The sequence below is a fragment of the Arachis hypogaea genome, chromosome 11, assembly GCF_003086295.3.
Source record: "Arachis hypogaea cultivar Tifrunner chromosome 11, arahy.Tifrunner.gnm2.J5K5, whole genome shotgun sequence".
NCBI lineage: Eukaryota > Viridiplantae > Streptophyta > Magnoliopsida > Fabales > Fabaceae > Arachis > Arachis hypogaea.
In genome coordinates this window covers 100,867,785-100,887,090 of record NC_092046.1, presented here as the reverse complement: position 1 = coordinate 100,887,090, position 19,306 = coordinate 100,867,785, and the positions used below count along the sequence as shown (strand labels likewise).

The 19,306-nt window shown below is 36.5% G+C and overlaps 1 protein-coding gene and 2 non-coding genes across 3 annotated transcripts; 1 reads left to right on the top strand and 2 right to left on the bottom strand.

Moving 5' to 3' along the window:
- Window positions 1–201: 201 nt before the first annotated feature.
- On the bottom strand, window positions 202–1,007 carry LOC112722319 (oleosin H2). The gene has a single exon (XM_025773308.2). It carries the CDS (start codon window positions 1,005–1,007, stop codon window positions 375–377), a length of 633 nt encoding a protein of 210 aa, XP_025629093.1. The 3' UTR covers window positions 202–374.
- Window positions 1,008–10,777: 9,770 nt separating this feature from the next.
- LOC112725948 (small nucleolar RNA R71) lies at window positions 10,778–10,885 on the bottom strand. Its single transcript, XR_003165025.1, has one exon. It is a non-coding gene; the product is annotated as a small nucleolar RNA R71 (small nucleolar RNA).
- A 6,881-nt stretch (window positions 10,886–17,766) lies between these two features.
- Window positions 17,767–17,874, top strand: LOC112726039 (small nucleolar RNA R71). The gene has a single exon (XR_003165110.1). It is a non-coding gene; the product is annotated as a small nucleolar RNA R71 (small nucleolar RNA).
- Window positions 17,875–19,306: the final 1,432 nt, after the last annotated feature.

The following is a 19,306-nucleotide window of genomic DNA, read 5'->3' as shown; positions in this document are numbered from 1 at the left end:
ATTTTAACTCTGTTTAGTAAGTTAATTCAGTTAGTATAGATGAGTTAGTCTATCAGGTAGTTTTAGTTTCCTCCTGGAATTGGTCAATTAGTATCCGTATTGATTAATTAATAGCCTAATCTAGTCGTTTTCTAAAGCATGCTACATGAATACTAATTTATGCAGTAAAAATAAATTATTTAAAATGTGGACATGTACTCATGTATGAAATGAAATAAAATTATTTAAGCAAGATAAGCATACAGTAGAATTTAAACTCTAGGAGACGAACAAAAACACAGGCTTCTGAATTCAACAACAGCAGCGATAATGAAATACAGATGGAACTAAATATATCCATAACGCATAATATATAATATAAAATATAAAATAGCTCAGGACGATGTTTTCTTTCGATCTTTGCTCTTTCCACCTCCTCCTCCCTCATCCTTAGTCTCGGTGGTAGAGGCGGTGTCTCTCGTTTGGGTCCCACCCCCACTCCCACTCCCACTCTGTGTATCACTCGTCTGGGACTCAGACGGGGTCACGGATATGGTACTGTCGGTGTCAGTCGGTGCATCGTGGGCTTGTTGGGCCGTGTCTTGGGCCTTACTAACGACAGTGTCACCAGCCTCTTTGGCTCGTTGGGCCATGTTGGACATAATCTGCTGAGCCCGGTCCTTGGCATGCAGCAGACTTTCTTGAAGGCGAGATCGGCGGAAATAACTGGCCATCCACGCGAACGAAGAGACTGAGGTTACGCCGAAGGCACCCGATGTCAAGAATCCCGAGACGGAGAAGGCGATGACGAGAGCTGCGGGGATCAAGATTGGGCTGAAGATTATAAAGAGGGGGGTTGCGAGGGCGACGCCGATGAGGGTGGCGAGGAGAGTGACTCCGGCGAGGAAGAGGAGTGAGGCACCGAAAGGAAGGAGGGTGGCGAGGGCAAGGATGTGGGAAGAAGAGCGTTCCTTGGTGGCTGAGACATCTTGGTGGTCTTGCTGGTAGTACTGTTGAATGTCAGCCATAATGAAGGTGGGTGTATGTGTTGCAGAGAAAGATAGATTGATAGATAACGAGAGTTAATTTAAGGAATGGAGAGTGACGACACGTGGAATGGTGGAATACAGATGGTTAGGGGTTGCATGGGATGGGTGTATATGTCGGGTTACGGTGCGAGGAAAGTGTTGGCGTTACAGTGGTCACTTGCTTGCTTTCTCACTCTCCATCGGTGCTCATTCAGAGTTTTGTCGTATTTCTTGGAGGGAATTACAAAACTAAGTAATGATCAAGAGATTTACATTTAATTGATATTTAAATTATTTTATTAACATTTAATTGAGTAAAAAATAAAAAAATATATAAAAATTAAAAATAATTATTTAAAAATTTAAAAAATAAGTTAACATTTTTTTATTCATTTTCAAAAATGTTATTCGTAAATTAAAATTAGTCACTAAAATTAATTATCAATATATTTGTGTATAAATATATATGTGATTTAATTTATTTTTAGTGTATATTTATATTTCAGCATATATTTTATACTAGTGGCCGATTTTAGTGTATACGTAGCATTACACGTTTGTTTTTTTTTTGACCTTTGGGATAATTGGATGGGTGTCGCACTGAGAAACTGTGGATAGACATTTGGATTTGGATAGAGATGGTGCAGGTAGTGGCTGATTTTGCTTTATCCATCTTGCCGACTGGGCGTCCTTTTTGTGTCCTTCTTCCACTTTTCTTCTCATTTATATGGGCCAAGCCCGGTCTTCTTTGTGGCAAAGATTTTGTAACGATGGTCTATTTGTTAGTCTCGTGTAGTCATATCCCAAGTTCGATTTTCAGCTACAGTTGGAGGTGATAAAATCTGTATTGTATGTATAAATGTGGTGTACATAAATGAGTAATGTCCAAAATTAAAAGCTAGGGGTGAGTATGGGTAGCGGATACTCGATTATCCGTCCGAATTCGAATCGAACCAATTAAATTGGTTTTGGAATCAACGGATAATTGGGTTCAATCCAAATCAAACCAATGTCCTTTATTAATGATTGGTTAAGGTATTGGTTTTAGGGGTGCGGAACCCAAATCAACCCGTGAATCCGATTATATATTAATTAAATAAAAAAATAAAAAAAATATATGGCTTTTAGTGATTTTTAATGAGATTATTCACTATTAATCATGGTTCTAAAAATTGAACCGGACCGGTCGGTTCAACCGAAAAAACCAAGAACCGATCACCTAACCGGTCCGGATAAGGTCAGAAACCGCCTGACAAAAAACCGGTAAAAAATGGGTCGAACCGACGGTTAACCGATGAACCGGGAGAACTGTTCGCTTTTTTAGCGGTTTTTGGTTTGAAAATTAAACTACTAAACGGCGTCGTTTTGAAGGTGAAAAAAAAAAAAAAAGAAGAAAGGCCAAACAAACGTAGAAAGGCCCCAATCCCCACCCCACCCCTTTCTGTCTTTCTCTCTCACTCATACCCGCCAGAAAACCCTAGTCCCACCCATAATCCTCTCCTCTCTTCGAATTCCAAGAATAGCCACCACCCACCATCCCATTTCAGAGCTTAAACTCATCGCCGACCCCTTCTCTACTTGTCGCCCTCTCTGTTCGAGCTCGCTTTGTCGCCGTGGGTCGCGCCGCTTCGCTGCTCCTCGCCGTGGGTCGCGCCGCTTCGCTGCTCCTCGCCGTGGGTCGCGCCGCTTCGCTGCTCCTCGCCGTGGGTCGCGCCGCTTCGCTGCTCCTCGCCGTGGGTCGCGCCGCTTCGCTGCTCCTCACCGTGGGTCGTCGTCGCTCTCCCCTCCTCGTCGTTCCTCCTTCGCCCTTCCTCGTTGGCGTTGTTTCTGCTTCTATGCTCCGAACCGTGTCTCACCGTCGTTGCTTCTCTTTTTCGCGTGGAGTCTCGAAGTCAAAGTGACTACCTTTCATCGTGTCTCATGTCTTAGTCTCTGCTTCAACCCTCTCAGGTCTCAGATCTCAGATCTCAGTTCTCAGTTCTCAAGTTTCTTCTTCTCTGATTCAAGCCTTCAACCCTCTTAGGTCTCAAGTCTCAGTCTCTAACACTCCCTGATTCTGTTTTCCTGACTCTATCCATCTGAAATTTGAAATTTATTCTGAACTTGCATATGATGTATTATTGATGATTCTGCTGAATTTTGAGATATTAATGTTTTGAATTTTTATTTGAATTCAGTTTGTTCATATTGAATTAATTCTGCTGAGATTGAGTCACAAATTCAATTGTTTAATTTATTAATTCAACTGAGATTGTTTTTTAAATCCAACCTGTTGTATTTGTTTTGGTGAATTGTTGTTTTGATGTTATTGATTCAAAATAAAAGCATTGCCACAATTCTGTATTGAATTTGCTATATGGCTTCATATGTTTTGGTTGAATTATGTTTATGATTCTTAGATTGGGTACATGTTTTGGATGTTTTGCAAAGGGACTTGATTGACTTACAGAAATTACAGAAATTCACATACTGGAGAGTTGGAGTTTTATTAATAATTTTATTATATATTTAATAAAACCGGTTCAACTCCGGTTGAACCTCAGTTGAACCATTAAACCATTGAACCTGTCACCTGACCGGTTCAATGACCGGTCCAATTTTTGTAACCTTGCTATTAATACGTTTGGATTTTAATGAGTTTAGTTTTTAATGTATTTGGTGTTTAACATTTTTAGATTATTTATATTGATGTTACATGTTTATTGTACTTGTTGAATTTTTAAGATAAAAAATTGATTTTTTTATGAATTTCAAAGTCACCGGGTACCCAATTATCCGAACCGAACCAATCCGTTGTTAATTGGTTTGGTTTGGTTCGGTTACATGCACAAAAAAATACAAATTCGAACTAAACCGAACTAATTACATTTTAATCGGTTCGATTCTAATTTTACTTTAAATTCGAACCAAACCGACTCGTGCTCACCCTATTAAAAATTATCCAATTTATCAAAAAAAAATAAAATAAATAAAAACGAGATAAACTAGTTTATTTTTACAAAAATAATAGGTGAATGTTACGGTGATGATGCTATTTTTTTTTTTTCTCATGTGATGAATGAGTTTGGCTTATAAGGAATGACTACACATTATGTATTTTTTTCTTCGAACTCTTCTTTTCTTATAAAGGATGAGTCACGTTTGAGTTCAGGTAAGACTTCCATCTCACCGGGCAAGTAATTGATACCAATCACTCAATCGGTATAATTAGGACTTTTCTATTTTTTTTTTACCACACATTAATTATGGGCCATCAAAACCCTTTTTTGTTAAATTTTTATGATATTAGTTTAGGTTTTAAGCAATAATCGGAGATTAATACCCAAAAGACAAAATCAGCCCAAAATAATAATAATAATAATAATAATAATAATAATAATAATAATAATAATAATAATAATAATAATAATAATGAGTAAACTTAACTTTTTATATACGAATGTAATACATGTTTTATTTATTAATATATAATTTTAAGAAAAATTATATTTTTTCACTTTATTACACATTTTATTTATAATGACAATGACAATAAAATAAGTAGTATAAATTTATAACGAATATAAATGAAATAAGTAAAATTTTAATTGACTAAATTTTGTTTGCAAATGAGATATCAAGAATTTAAAAAAATAAAAAATAAAAATAAAAATAAAAATAAAAATAAAAACATATTTTTTTACCATAATTAGATATGTATACAATTAGACCATAAAACAACTGAAAAATTAGTGTTTGCAATATGATTTATTTTATTTGTATTATAAATAAGATAAATAATATTTTATAAATTAATAAATACTCTTTAAATTATATATATTTTTAAATAAAACTTTTACTGTTTTTTAGTATTCTAAAATAGAAAACATTTAATTTATTTATTTAAAAAATCAAATGCTTTTTTAATAAATAAAACATGCAATTAATTATTTAATAAAAATTCTTTAATTTGGTACTCAATTTATTTTATCAAACAAAAAAAATTCCGCACATATATTCAAATTTTTTTTTGGGTGTTAACACATATGTTCAAACTTATTTCATTTCAAAACTGTTGTACAAAATTACTAGCAAAAGTTCTAAACACTGAATCACGATAAAATTAACCAACACAAACTGGGCTTTCAAGTCCCACAGCTATAAAATGAAAAATAAAAAATTATAAAAATTGTTAATTAAGTAGAATTAAGCACATGACTTCACGACAAAAAAGCACATGACTTTATTTAGGAATCCGTGGATATGCCAACGAGTTTCATCACACAAGGAATAAAAATGACATAATCACCGTAGCATTACCCAAAACAATAAACTACAAATTTAAGATCCTTTTCAAGATTGAAAATAGTCTACTGCATTTGTGGTATATTAAACAGAGTTCAAAATATAATGAGTCAGTAGGTCTAGCAACACAGTAAGGCTATGTTTGTTTGAAGGGAAAATGGAAGGAAAGAAAAGAGAGGAAAGAAAATGGGAAGAAAAATGATTATTTTCCATTGTTTGGTTGAGGAGGAAAATTAGAGAGGAAGGAAAATGGATGGAAAAAAACTAGTGAGACCCACCAATTTTTTTCTCTCCAACATTGGAAAGAAAATGGAGAGAAAACTAATTTTTCTCTCTCTACTTTCAATACTACCCCTTCACTTTTTCAATATATTTTATAATATAAGAGTAAAATTATTTTTTTTTATAACATTTCTTTCCTTCTTATTTTCTTTCCATCCAAACACATCTAAAGAAAATAAAAATTTACTCAATTTTTTTCCTTTCCTTTGTTTCCTTTCTATTTCCTTCTTCTCTATTTCTTTCCTTCCAACCAAACATAGCCTAAGACATAACAAGATACATATACAAACTTTGCCTGACGGAGCAGAAGTCTAGTTAAAATGGCATATTAACCTCTACCAGGAAAAAAAAATATTGGCACATTAACATGTCTTTCAAGTTTTAATATGCTACATTCGAATTTGAATTTTAGTAATGTTAAGTGATAGATAAAAAACTCTTAAAAATATTAGGTGTGTGAATAGATAATATATGTAAATTTATGAAATAATGCCTAAAATTGAGAATTGTCTAATCCATAAGACAACAAAAAAAAATTTTGCAAGGCTTTGCCAAAGACTATCCACTTGAGCTTCTTTAGTGGTGTTTCAAATGCCCAACCTAGTGCCCAAAATGCCGTTGAATTGCACTTCCCAGGGCATCCACTTGATGCCTCAAACATGGAGCTTTCCAACGCCTATAGTGGTGCCTTAAATGCCACTCTTATTCACTCTCCAGGCCAGCAAATTTAAGCCTCAAAATTGGTGTTTCAAATACCCTTACTGGCACCCCAAACGCCACTCAAGTGTCACCTTCCAGGAAGCAATTTTGAGCCCCAAACATGGCATTTGAAGCGCCAATCCAGGGTGAAGTTTATAAAGCGTTGGAGTTATCAAGCGCCTTTGAATGCAACATTCAAGTTTGTCATGCAAACCGTGCTACAAAATGAGCCATGCTTTCCCAAGGAACACACTTTCTTATTCATGCATTATGGCTCTAAATTGATTTTGGAGCCCAAGTCAACAAGCCCACAAGAAGCCAAAGTTCAAAGATCCAATTGATGATTGTAGAATGTGGGAAGGAGTGAATTGTAAACTTAATTAAGGGGAGTGAATGCTATAAAAAGGGTCTGTGTAGCTAGTTAAAACGGGTTGGACACTTGAGATTACACACTTACTTGTACTTTTCCTACTTTTCTTTTGTAATTCAAAGAGCAATGAGTCACTAAACCCCCTATTCATTAGGGAGAAGAGCTCTGTTTGTTTCTGATGAGCGGATAATTTATACACTTTTTGGCATTGTTTTTAGTATGTTTTTAGTAGAATCTAGTTACTTTTAGGGATGTTTTCATTAGTTTTTATGTTAAATTCACATTTCTGGACTTTACTATGAGTTTGTGTATTTTTCTGTGATTTCAGGTATTTTCTGGCTGAAATTGAGGGACTTGAGCAAAAATCAGATTCAGAGGTTGAAGAAGGACTGCTGATGCTGTTGAATGCCAGTTCTACGCTGCTGTCTGGAGTTAAACGCCAGAAACACGTCACAAACCAGAGTTGAATGCCAGAAACACGTTACAAACTAGCGTTCAACTCCAAGAATGACCTCTGCACGTGTAACATTCAAGCTCAGCCCAAGCACACACCAAGTGGGCCCCGGAAGTGGATTTATGCATCAATTACTTACTTCTGTAAACCCTAGTAACTAGTTTAGTATAAATAAGACTTTTTACTATTGTATTAGACATCTTTGGTCTCAGTTTTAATCTATTGTTCATCTTTGGACGCCTAGTTCTTAGATCATGGGGGCTGGCCATTCGGCCATGCCTGGACCTTTCACTTATGTATTTTTTAACGGTAGAGTTTCTACACTCCATAGATTAAGGTGTGGAGCTCTGCTGTTCCTCAAAGATTAATGCAAAGTACTACTGTTTTTCTATTCAATTCAACTTATTCCGCTTCTAAGATATTCATTCGCACTTCAACCTGAATGTGATGAACGTGACAATCATCATCATTCCCTATGAACGCGTGCCTGACAACCACTTCCGTTCTACCTTAGATTGAATGATTATCTCTTGGATCTCTTAATCAGAATCTTCGTGGTATAAGCTAGATTGATGGCGGCATTCATGAGAGTCCGGAAAGTCTAAACCTTGTCTGTGGTATTCCGAGTAGGACTCTGGGATTGAATGACTGTGACGAACTTCAAACTCGCGAGTGCTGGGCATAGTGACAGACGCAAAAGGAGGGTGAATCCTATTCCAGTATGATCGAGAACCTCAGATGATTAGCCGTGCTGTGACAGAGCATTTGGACCATTTTCACAAGAGGATAGGATGCATCCATTGACAAGGGTGATGCCTCAAGACGATTAGCCATGCAGTGACAGCGCATCGGACCATTTTCTAGAGAGGATTAAAAGTAGCCATTGACAACAGTGATGTCTTTACATAAAGCCAGCCATGGAAAGGAGTAAGACTGATTGGATGAAGACAGCAGGAAAGCAGAGGTTCAAAGGAACGAAAGCATCTCTATACACTTATCTGAAATTCTCACCAATGATATACATAAGTGTTTCTATCCTTATTTTCTATCTATTTATTATTAATTTTCGAAAACTCCATAACTATTTTATATCCTCCTGACTGAGATTTACAAGGTGACCATAGCTTGCTTCATACCAACAATCTCCGTGGGATCGACCCTTACTCACGTAAGGTTTATTACTTGGACGACCCAGTGCACTTGCTGGTTAGTTGTATCGAAGTTGTGAATGAAAAACAATTTATTAAGACGTGCGTACAGAGTTTTTGACGCCGTTGCCTGAGATCACAATTTCGTGCACCAAGTTTTTGGCGTCGTTGCCGGGGATTGTTCCAGTTTGGACAACTGACGGTTCATCTTGTTGCTCAGATTAGGTAATTTTATTTTTGTTTTCTTTTCAAAAATTTTTCAAAAACCTTTCAAAAATTTCTCATCTATTTTCGAAAAAAAAAATATAAATCTTTTTAAAAATATATTTTTCTTCAGAATTTTTAAGAATGAATTCTAGCGTTTCATGAAGCATGTTGAAGCATGGCTGGCTATAAAGCCATGTCTAAATTCTTTTGGACTGAGGTTTTGGCCAAAAATTGAATGAATTACTCGCATATTCATGCTAAAGCTTGACTGGCTATTAAGCCATGTCTAACCCTCAGATTGGAGCTTTAGACTAAGATTGCAAGATTCCTGGAATTCATATTAAAAATTTTGGAATCCTTATTTTTATTTTTCAAATAATTTTAGAAAAAAAAATCCAAAAAAAAAAAAATCATAAAATCATAAAAATCAAAAATATTTTGTGTTTCTTGTTTGAGTCTTGAGTCAATTTTTAAGTTTGGTGTCAATTGCATTTTTTCTAAAATTTTATGCATTTTTCGAAAATTATGCATTCATAGTGTTCTTCATGATCTTCAAGTTGTTCTTGGTAAGTCTTCTTGTTTGATCTTCATATTTTCTTGTTTTGTGTCTTTTCTTGTTTTTCATATGCATTCTTGCATTCATAGTGTCTATACATGAAAAATTTTTAAGTTTGGTGTCTTGCATGTTTTCTTTGCATTAAAAATTTTTCAAAAATAAGTTCTTGATGTTCATCTTGACATTCAAAGTGTTCTTGGTGTTCATCTTGATATTCATAGCATTCTTGCATGCATTCATTGTTTTGATCCAAAATTCTCATGCATTGCATCATTTTCATGTTTTTCTCTCTCATCATTAAAAATTCAAAAATCAAAAAAATATCTTCCCCTTTTTCTCTCTTAAAATTTCGAAAATTTGAGTTGACTTTTTCAAAACTTTTTAAAATCTAGTTGTTTTTATGAGTCAAATCAAATTTTCAATTTAAAAATCTTATCTTTTTCAAAATCTTTTTCAAAAATAAAATCTTTTTCATTTTTCTTATTTATTTTCGAAAATTTTAAAAATATTTTTCAAAAATCTTTTTCTTATCTTTATCTCCTAATTTTCAAAAATAACATCATCAATTAATGTTTTGATTCAAAAATTTCAAGTTTGTTATTTGCTTGTTAAGAAAGATTCAAACTTTGAGTTCTAGAATCATATCTTGTGATTTCTTGTGAATCAAGTCATTAATTGTGATTTTAAAAATCAAATATTTTTCAAAACTAATTTCAATCATATCTTTTCAAAAATATCTCTTTATCTTATCTTTTTCAAAATTTGATTTTAAAATATCCTTTCTAACTTCTTATCTTCTTATCTTTTCAAAATTGATTTTCAAATTTGTTTCAACTAACTAACTAACTTTTTATTTGTTTCTTATCTTTTTCAAAACTACCTAACTAACTCTCTCTCTCTAATTTTCGAAAATATCTTCCCTCTTTTTCAAAATTTTTTAATTAACTAATTATTTTAATTTTTGATTTTAATTTTCAAAAAATTACTAACCTTTTTCAAAAACTATTTTCGAAAATCACTAACTCTTTTTCAAAAATTATTTTCGAAAATTCTCTCTCTCTTATCTCCTTCTATTTATTTATTCATCTACTAACACTTCATCTCACCCAAATTCGAACCCCCTCTTCCATCTGTGTTCGAATTTTTTCTTCTTCTTTTCTTCTACTCACACAGGGACCTCTATACTGTGGTAAAAAGGACTCCTATTATTATTATTTTTCTGTCCCTCTTTTTCATATGAGCAGGAGCAAGGACAAGAATATTCTTGTTGAAGCAGATCCAGAACCTGAAAGGACTCTGAAGAGGAAACTAAGAGAAGCTAAATTACAACAATCCAGCAAGCACCTTTTAGAAATTTTCGAACAAGAAGAGGAGATGGCAGCCGAAAATAATAATAATGCAAGGAGGATGCTTGGTCACTTTACTGTACCTAATTCCAATTTACATGGAAGAAGCATCTCCATTCCTACCATTGGAGCAAACAATTTTGAGCTTAAACCTCAATTAATTTCTCTGATGCAGCAGAACTGCAAGTTTCATGGACTTCCATCTGAAGATCCTTTTCAGTTCTTAACTGAATTCTTGCAGATCTATGATACTGTTAAGACTAATGGAGTAGATCCTGAAGTCTACAGGCTCATGCTTTTCCCTTTTGCTGTGAGAGACAGAGCTAGAATATGGTTGGACTCTCAACCTAAGGATAGCCTGAACTCTTGGGATAAGCTGGTCAAGGCTTTCTTAGCCAAGTTCTTTCCTCATCAAAAGCTGAGTAAGCTTAGAGTGGATGTTCAGACCTTCAGACAGAAAGAAGGTGAATCCCTCTATGAAGCTTGGGAGAGATACAAAGAACTGACCAAAAAGTGTCCTTTTGACATGCTTTCAGAATAGACCATCCTGGACATATTCTATGATGGTCTGTCTGAATTAGCTTAAAATGTCGTTGGATACCTTTGTAGGTGGATCCATTCACTTAAAGAAAACGCCTGCAGAAGCTCAAAAACTCATTGACATGGTTGCTAATAACCAGTTCATGTACACTTCTGAGAGGAATCCTGTGAGTAATGGGACGCCTATGAAGAAGGGAGTTCTTGAAATTGATACTCTGAATGCCATATTGGCTCAGAATAAAATATTGACTCAGCAAGTTAATATGATTTTTCAGAGTCTGAATGGAATGCAAGCTGCATCCAACAGTACTCAAGAGGCATCTTCTGAAGAAGAAGCTTATGATCCTGAAAATCCTGCAATAGCAGAGGTGAATTATATGGGTGAACCTTATGGAAACACCTATAACCCCTCATGGAGAAATCACCCAAATCTCTCATGGAAGGATCAACAAAAGCCTCAACAAGGCTTTAATAATGGTGGAAGAAATAGGTTTCACAATAGTAAACCTTTTCCATCATCCACTCAGCAACAGACAGAGAACTCTGAACAAAATACCTCTAATTTAGCAAACTTAGTCTTTGATCTATCTAAGGCCATTGTAAGTTTCATGAATGAAACAAGGTCCTCTATTAGAAATTTGGAGGCACAAGTGAGCCAGCTGAGTAAAAGGATCACTGAAATCCCTCCTAGTACTCTCCCAAGCAATACAGAAGAAAATCCAAAAGGAGAGTGCAAGGCCATTGACATAGTCAACACGGCCGAACCTGGAGAGGAAGGGGAGGACGTAAATCCCAGTGATCAATAAGGAGTTTCCCTTTGAGGAACGAAAGGAATCTGAGGCTCAACTAGAGACCATAGAGATTCCATTAAACCTCCTTATGCTATTCATGAGCTCTGATGAGTATTCCTCTTCTGAAGAGAATGAGGATGTTATTAAGGAGTAAGTTACCAAGTACCTTGGTGCAATCATGAAGCTGAATGCCAAATTATTTGGTATTGAGACTTGGGAAGATGAACCTCCCTTGTTCACCAATGAACTGAGTGATCTGGATCAACTGACATTGCCTCAGAAGAAACAGGATCCTGGAAAGTTCCTAATACCTTGTACCATAGGCACCATGATCTTTGAAAAGGCTCTGTGTGACTGGTGCGCAGAAATTGTGATTACACTTTGATTATGTAAAATTCATCGCTCTTTCTTTCCCTGGTAATGGCGCCAAAAACATGATGCCAATACCATGGTTCACAACTTCGCACAACTAACCAGCAAGTGCACTGGGTCGTCCAAGTAATACCTTACGTGAGTAAGGGTCGAATCCCACGGAGATTGTTGGTATGAAGCAAGCTATGGTCACCTTGTAAATCTCAGTCAGGCGGATATAAGATAGTAATGTGGTTTTCGAAAATAATTAATAAAATAGGGATAGAAATACTTATGTAAATCATTGGTGAGAATTTCAGATAAGCGAATAGAGATGCTTTCGTTCCTCTGAACCTCTGCTTTCCTGCTATCTTCATCCAATCAGTCTTACTCCTTTCCATGGCTGGCTTTATGTGATGCATCACCATTGTCAATGGCTACTTTCGGTCTTCTCTCGGGAAAATGATCCAAATGCCCTGTCACGGCACGGCTAATCGTGTGGAGGCATCACCCTTGTCAATGGTTACATCCTATCCTCTCAGTGAAAATGGTCAACGCACCCTGTCACGGCACGGCTATTCATCTGTCGGTTCTCGACCATGCTGGAATAGGATTTACTATCCTTTTGCGTCTGTCACTACGCCCAGCACTCGCGAGTTTGAAGCTCGTCACAGTCATTCAATCATTGAATCCTACTCGGAATACCACAGACAAGGTTTAGACTTTCCGGATTCTCTTGAATGTCGCCATCATTCTAGCTTACACCACGAAGATTCTGATTAAGAGATCTAAGAGATACTCATTCAATCTAATGTAGAACGGAAGTGGTTGTCAGGCACGCGTTCATAGGGAATGATGATGATTGTCACGTTCATCACATTCAGGTTGAAGTGCGAATGAATATCTTAGAAGCGAAATAAGATGAGTTGAATAGAAAACAGTAGTACTTTGCGTTAATCTTTGAGGAACAGTAGAGCTCCACACCTTAATCTATGGAGTGTAGAAACTCTACCGTTGAGAATACATAAGTGAGTAGAGGGTAGGCATGGCCGAGTGGCCAGCCTCCCATGGAGGTCTAGAGATCTAAAAATGATCAAAAGATGTCTAATACAATAGTAAAAGGTCCTATTTATAATAGACTAGCTACTAGGGTTTACATAAGTAAGTAATTGATGTATAAATCCACTTTCGGGGCCCACTTGGTGTGTGTTTGGGCTGAGCTTTAACTTTCTATGTGCAGAGGCCATTTGTGGAGTTGAACGCCAGGTTTTGATCCATTTCTGGCGTTCAACTCTGGTTCTTGATCCATTTTTGGCGCTGAACTCCAGAATTGGGCAGAGAACTAGCGTTGAGCGCCAGTTTACATCCCTTATCCTCGAGCAAAGTATGGACTATTATATATTGCTGGAAAGCCCGGGATGTCTACTTTCCAACACAATTGGAAGCGCGCCATTTTGAGTTCTGTAGCTCCAGAAAATCAACTTTGAGTGCAGGGAGGTCAGAATCCAACAGCATCAATAGTCCTTCTTCAACCTCTGATTCTGATTTCTGCTCAAGTCCCTCAATTTCAGCCAGAAAATACCTGAAATCACAGAAAAACACACAAACTCATAGTAAAGTCCAGAAATGTGAATTTAACATAAAAACTAATGAAAACATCCCTAAAAGTAGCTAGATCCTACTAAAAATATACTAAAAACAATGCCAAAAAGCGTATAAATTATCCGCTCATCACAACACCAAACTTAAATTGTTGCTTGTCCCCAAGCAACTGAAAATCAAATAGGATAAAAAGAAGAGAATATACTATAAATTCCAAACTATCAATGAAACATAGCTCCAATCAAATGAGCGGGACTTATAGCTTTTTGCCTCTTGAATAGTTTTGGCATCTCACTTTATCCATTGAGGTTCAGAATGATTTGCATCTATAGGAACTCAGAGTTCAGATAGTGTTATTGATTCTCCTAGTTCAGTATGATGATTCTTGAACACAGCTATTTTATGAGTCTTGGCCGTGGCCCTAAGCATTTTGTTTTCCAGTATTACCACCGGATACATAAATGCCACAAACACATAATTGGGTGAACCTTTTCAGATTGTGACTCAGCTTTGCTAAAGTCCCCAATTAGAGGTGTCCAGGGTTCTTGAGCACACTCTTTTTTTTTTCTTTGGACCTTGACTTTAACCGCTCAGTCTCATGTTTTCACTTGACACCTACACGCCACAAGCACATGGTTAGGGACAGCTTGGTTTAGCCGCTTAGACCAGGATTTTATTCTTTTAGGTCCTCCTATCCACTGATGCTCAAAGCCTTGGGATCCTTTTTATTTACCCTTGCCTTTTGGTTTTAAGGGTTATTGGCTTTTTGCTCTTGCCTCTTGGTTTTAAGAGCTTTTGGCTTTTTCTGCTTGCTTTTTCTATTTTTTTTTCGCCTATTTTTTATTTTTTATTTTTTTTCTGCAAGCTTTGTTCTTTGCTGCTTTTTCTTGCTTCAAGAATCATTTTTATGATTTTTCAGATTATCAAATAACATGTCTCCTAGTCATCATTCTTTTAAGAGCCAACATATTTAACATTCTTAAACAACAACTTCAAAAGACATATGCACTGTTCAAGCATACATTCAGAAAACAAGAAGCATTGTCACCACATCAATATAATTAAGCTAAGTTCAAGGATAAATTCAAAACTCATGTACTTCTTGTTCTTTTGAATTAAAATATTTTTCATTTAAGAGAGGTGATGGATTCATAGGACATTCATAACTTTAAGACATAGTTACTAACTACTAATGATCATGTGATGAAGACACAAACATAGATAAGCACTTAACATAGAAAACGAAAAACAGAGAAAGTAAGAACAAGGAATGAGTTCACCTTAGTGATGGTGGCGTTTCCTTCTTGAGGAACCAATGATGTTCTTGAGCTCTTCTATGTCTCTTCCTTTCCTTTGTGGCTTGATGTTCCACCCTTAGTTGTCCCATATTGGAACTCAATTCTCCTAGGGAGGTGTTGATTTGCTCCCAAATATTTATGTGGAGGGAAGTGCATCCCCTGAGGTATCTCAGGGATCTCTTGATTTGCAGCCACATGTTCTACCACTGAGCTATAGACCCTTGAGATGAATCTTTCCATCTCCCATGACTCGGAGGTGGAAGCAATTGTCTTCCCTTTCCTCTTTCTTGAGGTTTCTCTGGCCTTAGGTGCCATTAATGGTTATGGAAAAACAAAAAAAACTATGCTTTTACCACACCAAACTTAGAATGTTGCTCACCCTCGAGCAAAAGAAGAAAGAATAGAAGAAGAAGAAGAAGATATGGAGGAGATGGAGGGATGTATGTATTCGGCCATATGGGTGGGATTGGGTGGGAGAGAGATGTTGAATTTTGAAGGTAGGTGGGTGTATGGATGTGAGTGGTAAATGGAAAACAGAAGGGATGATCGTGAATGGAAAGAGAGATGATGAGGTAGGTGGGGATCCTGTGGGGTCCACAGATCCTGAGATGATCCTGTGGGGTCCACAGATCTTGAGGTGTCAAGGCATTTACATCCCTGCACCAATTTAGGCATGAAAAATGCCCTTGCACACAACTCTGGGCGTTCAGCGCCAGGTTGGTGCCCATTTTGGGCGTTCAACGCCCATTTGTTGCCCATTTCTGGCGTTGAACGCCAGAACCATGCTTGTTCTGGGCGTTCAGCGCCAGTTCCTCTCCAGGGTGCAATTCTGGCGTTCAGCGCCCAGATGATGCCCATTTTGGGCGTTCAGCGCCCAGATACTGCTCTTTTTGGGCGTTCAGCGCCAGAACCATGCTCTGTTCTGGCGTTGAACGCCAGGCAGATGCTTCCTCCAGGGTGTGGTTTTTCTTCTGCTGTTTTTGATTCCGTTTTTAATTTTTATATTTATTTTGTGACTCCACATGATCATGAACCTATAAAGACATATAACTAAGAAAAATATAGTTAGATAAATAAAAATTGGGTTGCCTCCCAATAAGTGCTTCTTTAATGTCAATAGCTTGATAGTGGGATCTCATGGAGGCTTACAGATTTTCAGAGCATTGTTGAGACTCTCCAACACCAAACTTAGAGTTTGGATATGGGAGTTCAACACCAAACTTAGAGTTTGGTTGTGGCCTCCCAACACCAAACTTAGAGTTTGACTGTGGGGGCTTTGTTTGACTCTGCTTTGAGAGAAGCTTTTTCTGCTTCCTCTCCATGGATGCAGAGAGAGATCCTTGAGTTGTAAACACAAGGTTGTCCTTATTTATTTGAAGGATCAATTCTCCTCTGTCCACATCAATCACAGCTCTTGCTGTGGCTAGGAAAGGCCTTCCTAAAATGATGGATTCATCCTCTTCCTTTCCAGTATTCAAGACTATGAAATCAGTAGGGATGTAAAGGCCTTCAACCTTCACTAACACGTCCTCTACTTGTCCATAAGCCTGTTTTCTTGAATTATCTGCCATCTCTAATGAGATTTTAGCAGCTTGCACCCCATAGATTCCCAGTTTCTCTATTATAGAGAGGGGCATGAGGTTTATCCCTGAACCAAGGTCACACAGAGCCTTAAAGATCATGGTGCCTATGGTACAAGGTATTATGAACTTTCCAGGATCCTGTCTCTTCTGAGGCAATGTCAGTTGATCCAGATCACTTAGTTCATTGGTGAACAAGGGAGGTTCATCTTCCCAAGTTTCAATACCAAATAATTTAGCATTCAGCTTCATGATTGCACCAAGAAACTTGGCAGTTTGCTCTTCAGTAACATCCTCATTCTCTTCAGAAGAGGAATACTCATCAGAGCTCATGAAGGGCATAAGGAGGTTTAATGGAATCTCTATGGTCTCTAGATGAGCCTCAGATTCCTTTGGTTCCTTAGAGGGAAACTCCTTATTGATCACTGGACGTCCCAGGAGGTCTTCCTCCTTGGGATTCACGTCCTCTCCTTCCCTTACAGGTTCGGCCATGATGCTTATGTCAATGGCCTTGCACTCTCCTTTTGGATTCTCTTCTGTATTGCTTGGGAGAGTACTAGGAGGGATTTCAGTGATCCTTTTACTCAGCTGGCCCACTTGTGCTTCCAAATTTCTAATGGAAGACCTTGTTTCATTTATGAAACTCACAGTGGCTTTAGATAGATCAGAGACTAAGTTTGCTAAGCTAGATGGATTCTGCTCAGAATTCTCTGTCTGTTGCTGAGTGGATGATGGAAAAGGCTTGCTATTGCTAAACCTGTTTCTTCCATCATTATTAAAGCCTTGTTGAGGCTTTTGATCCTTCCATGAGAGATTTGGATGATTTCTCCATGATGGATTATAGGTGTTTCCATAAGGTTCACCCATGTAATTTACCTCTGCTATTGCAGGGTTCTCAAGATCATAAGCTTCTTCTTCAGAAGATGCCTCTTGAGTACTATTGGATGCAGCTTGCATTCCATTCAGACTCTGAGAAATCATATTGACTTGCTGAGTCAATATTTTGTTCTGAGCCAATATGGCATTCAGAGTATCAACTTCAAGAACTCCCTTCTTCATAGGCGTCCCATTATTCACAGGATTCCTCTCAGAAGTGTACATGAACTGGTTATTAGCAACCATGTCAATGAGTTCTGTAGCTTCTGCAGGTGTTTTCTTTAGGTGAATGGATCCACCTGCAGAAGTATCCAATGACATCTTTGATAGCTCAGATAAACCATCATAGAATATATCTAGGATGGTCCATTCTAAAAGCATGTCAGAAGGACACTTTTTGGTCAGCTGCTTGTATCTTTCCCAAGCTTCATAGAGGGATTCACCATCTTTTTGTTTGAAGGTTTAAACATCCACTCTAAGCTTGCTCAGCTTTTGAGGAGGAAAGAACTTGGCTAAGAAAGCCGTGACCAGCTTATCCCAAGAGTTCAGGCTATCTCTGGGTTGAGAGTCCAACCACACTCTAGCTCTGTCTCTTACAGCAAAAGGGAAAAGTATGAGCCTGTAGACTTCAGGATCTACTCCATTAGTCTTAACAGTATCACAGATCTGCAAGAATTCAGTTAAGAACTGAAAAGGATCTTCAGATGGAAGTCCATGAAACTTGTAGTTCTGCTACATCAGAGAAACTAGCTGAGGTTTCAGCTCAAAATTGTTTGCTCCAATGGTAGGAATGGAGATGCTTCTTCCATGTAAATTGGAATTTGGTGCAGTAAAGTCACCAAGCATTCTCCTTGCATTGTTGTTGGGTTCGGCTGCCATCTCCTTTACTTGTTCGAAATTTTCAATCAAGTTATCTCTGGATTGTTGTAATTTAGCTTCTCTTAGTTTCCTCTTCAGAGTCCTTTCAGGTTCTGGATCAGCTTCAACAAGAATGCCTTTTTCCTTGTTCCTGCTCATAAGAAAGATAAGAAAACAAGAAAAGAAGAGGAATCCTCTATGTCACAGTAAAGAGGTTCCTTATTGTTAGTGGAAGAAAAGAAGAAGAGAAAAATCTGAACTCAGAAAGAGAGAGAGAGGGTTCGGATTTTTGGTGGGTGAGGGAGAGATGTTAGTAGATGAATAAATAAATAGAATAAGATGAGAGAGGGAAAATTTCGAAAATAATTTTTTTGAAAAAGAGTTAGTGATTTTTGAAAATAGTTTTTGAAAAAGGTTAGTAATTTTCGAAAATAAAAATAAAAAATTAAAATAATTAGTTAATTAAAAAGAGATTTTGAAAAAGGGGGAAGATATTTTCGAAAATGAGAGAGAGAGAGTTAGTTAGGTGGTTTTGAAAAAGATAAGAAACAAACAAAAAGTCAGTTAGTTAGTTGAAACAAATTTTGAAAAGATAAGAAGTTAGGAAGTTAGAAAAGATATTTTTGAAATCAAATTTTTGAAAAAGATAAGATAAGAAGATATTTTTGAAAAGATATGATAGAAATTATTTTTTGAAAAAGATTTGAATTTTTAAAATCACAATTAATGACTTGATTCACAAGAAACCACAAGATATGATTCTAGAACTTAAAGTTTGAATCTTTCTTAACAAGTAAGTAACAAACTTGAAATTTTTGAATCAAAACATTAATTGATTATGTTATTTTCGAAAATTTGATATAAAAATAAGAAAAAGATTTTTGAAAAATATTTTTGGAATTTTCGAAAATAACTAAGAAATTTGAAAAAGATTTGATATTTGAAAAAGATTTTGAAAAAGATGAGATTTTTAAATTGAAAATTTGATTTGACTCATAAAAACAACTAGATTTTTTAAAAATTTTTTGAAAAAGTCAAATCTAATTTCCGAATTTTT

Coding starts and splice junctions, on each gene's coding strand:
- LOC112722319 (XM_025773308.2), bottom strand. CDS start 1,007: ATGGCTGACATTCAACAGTACTACCAGCAAGACCACCAAGATGTCTCA.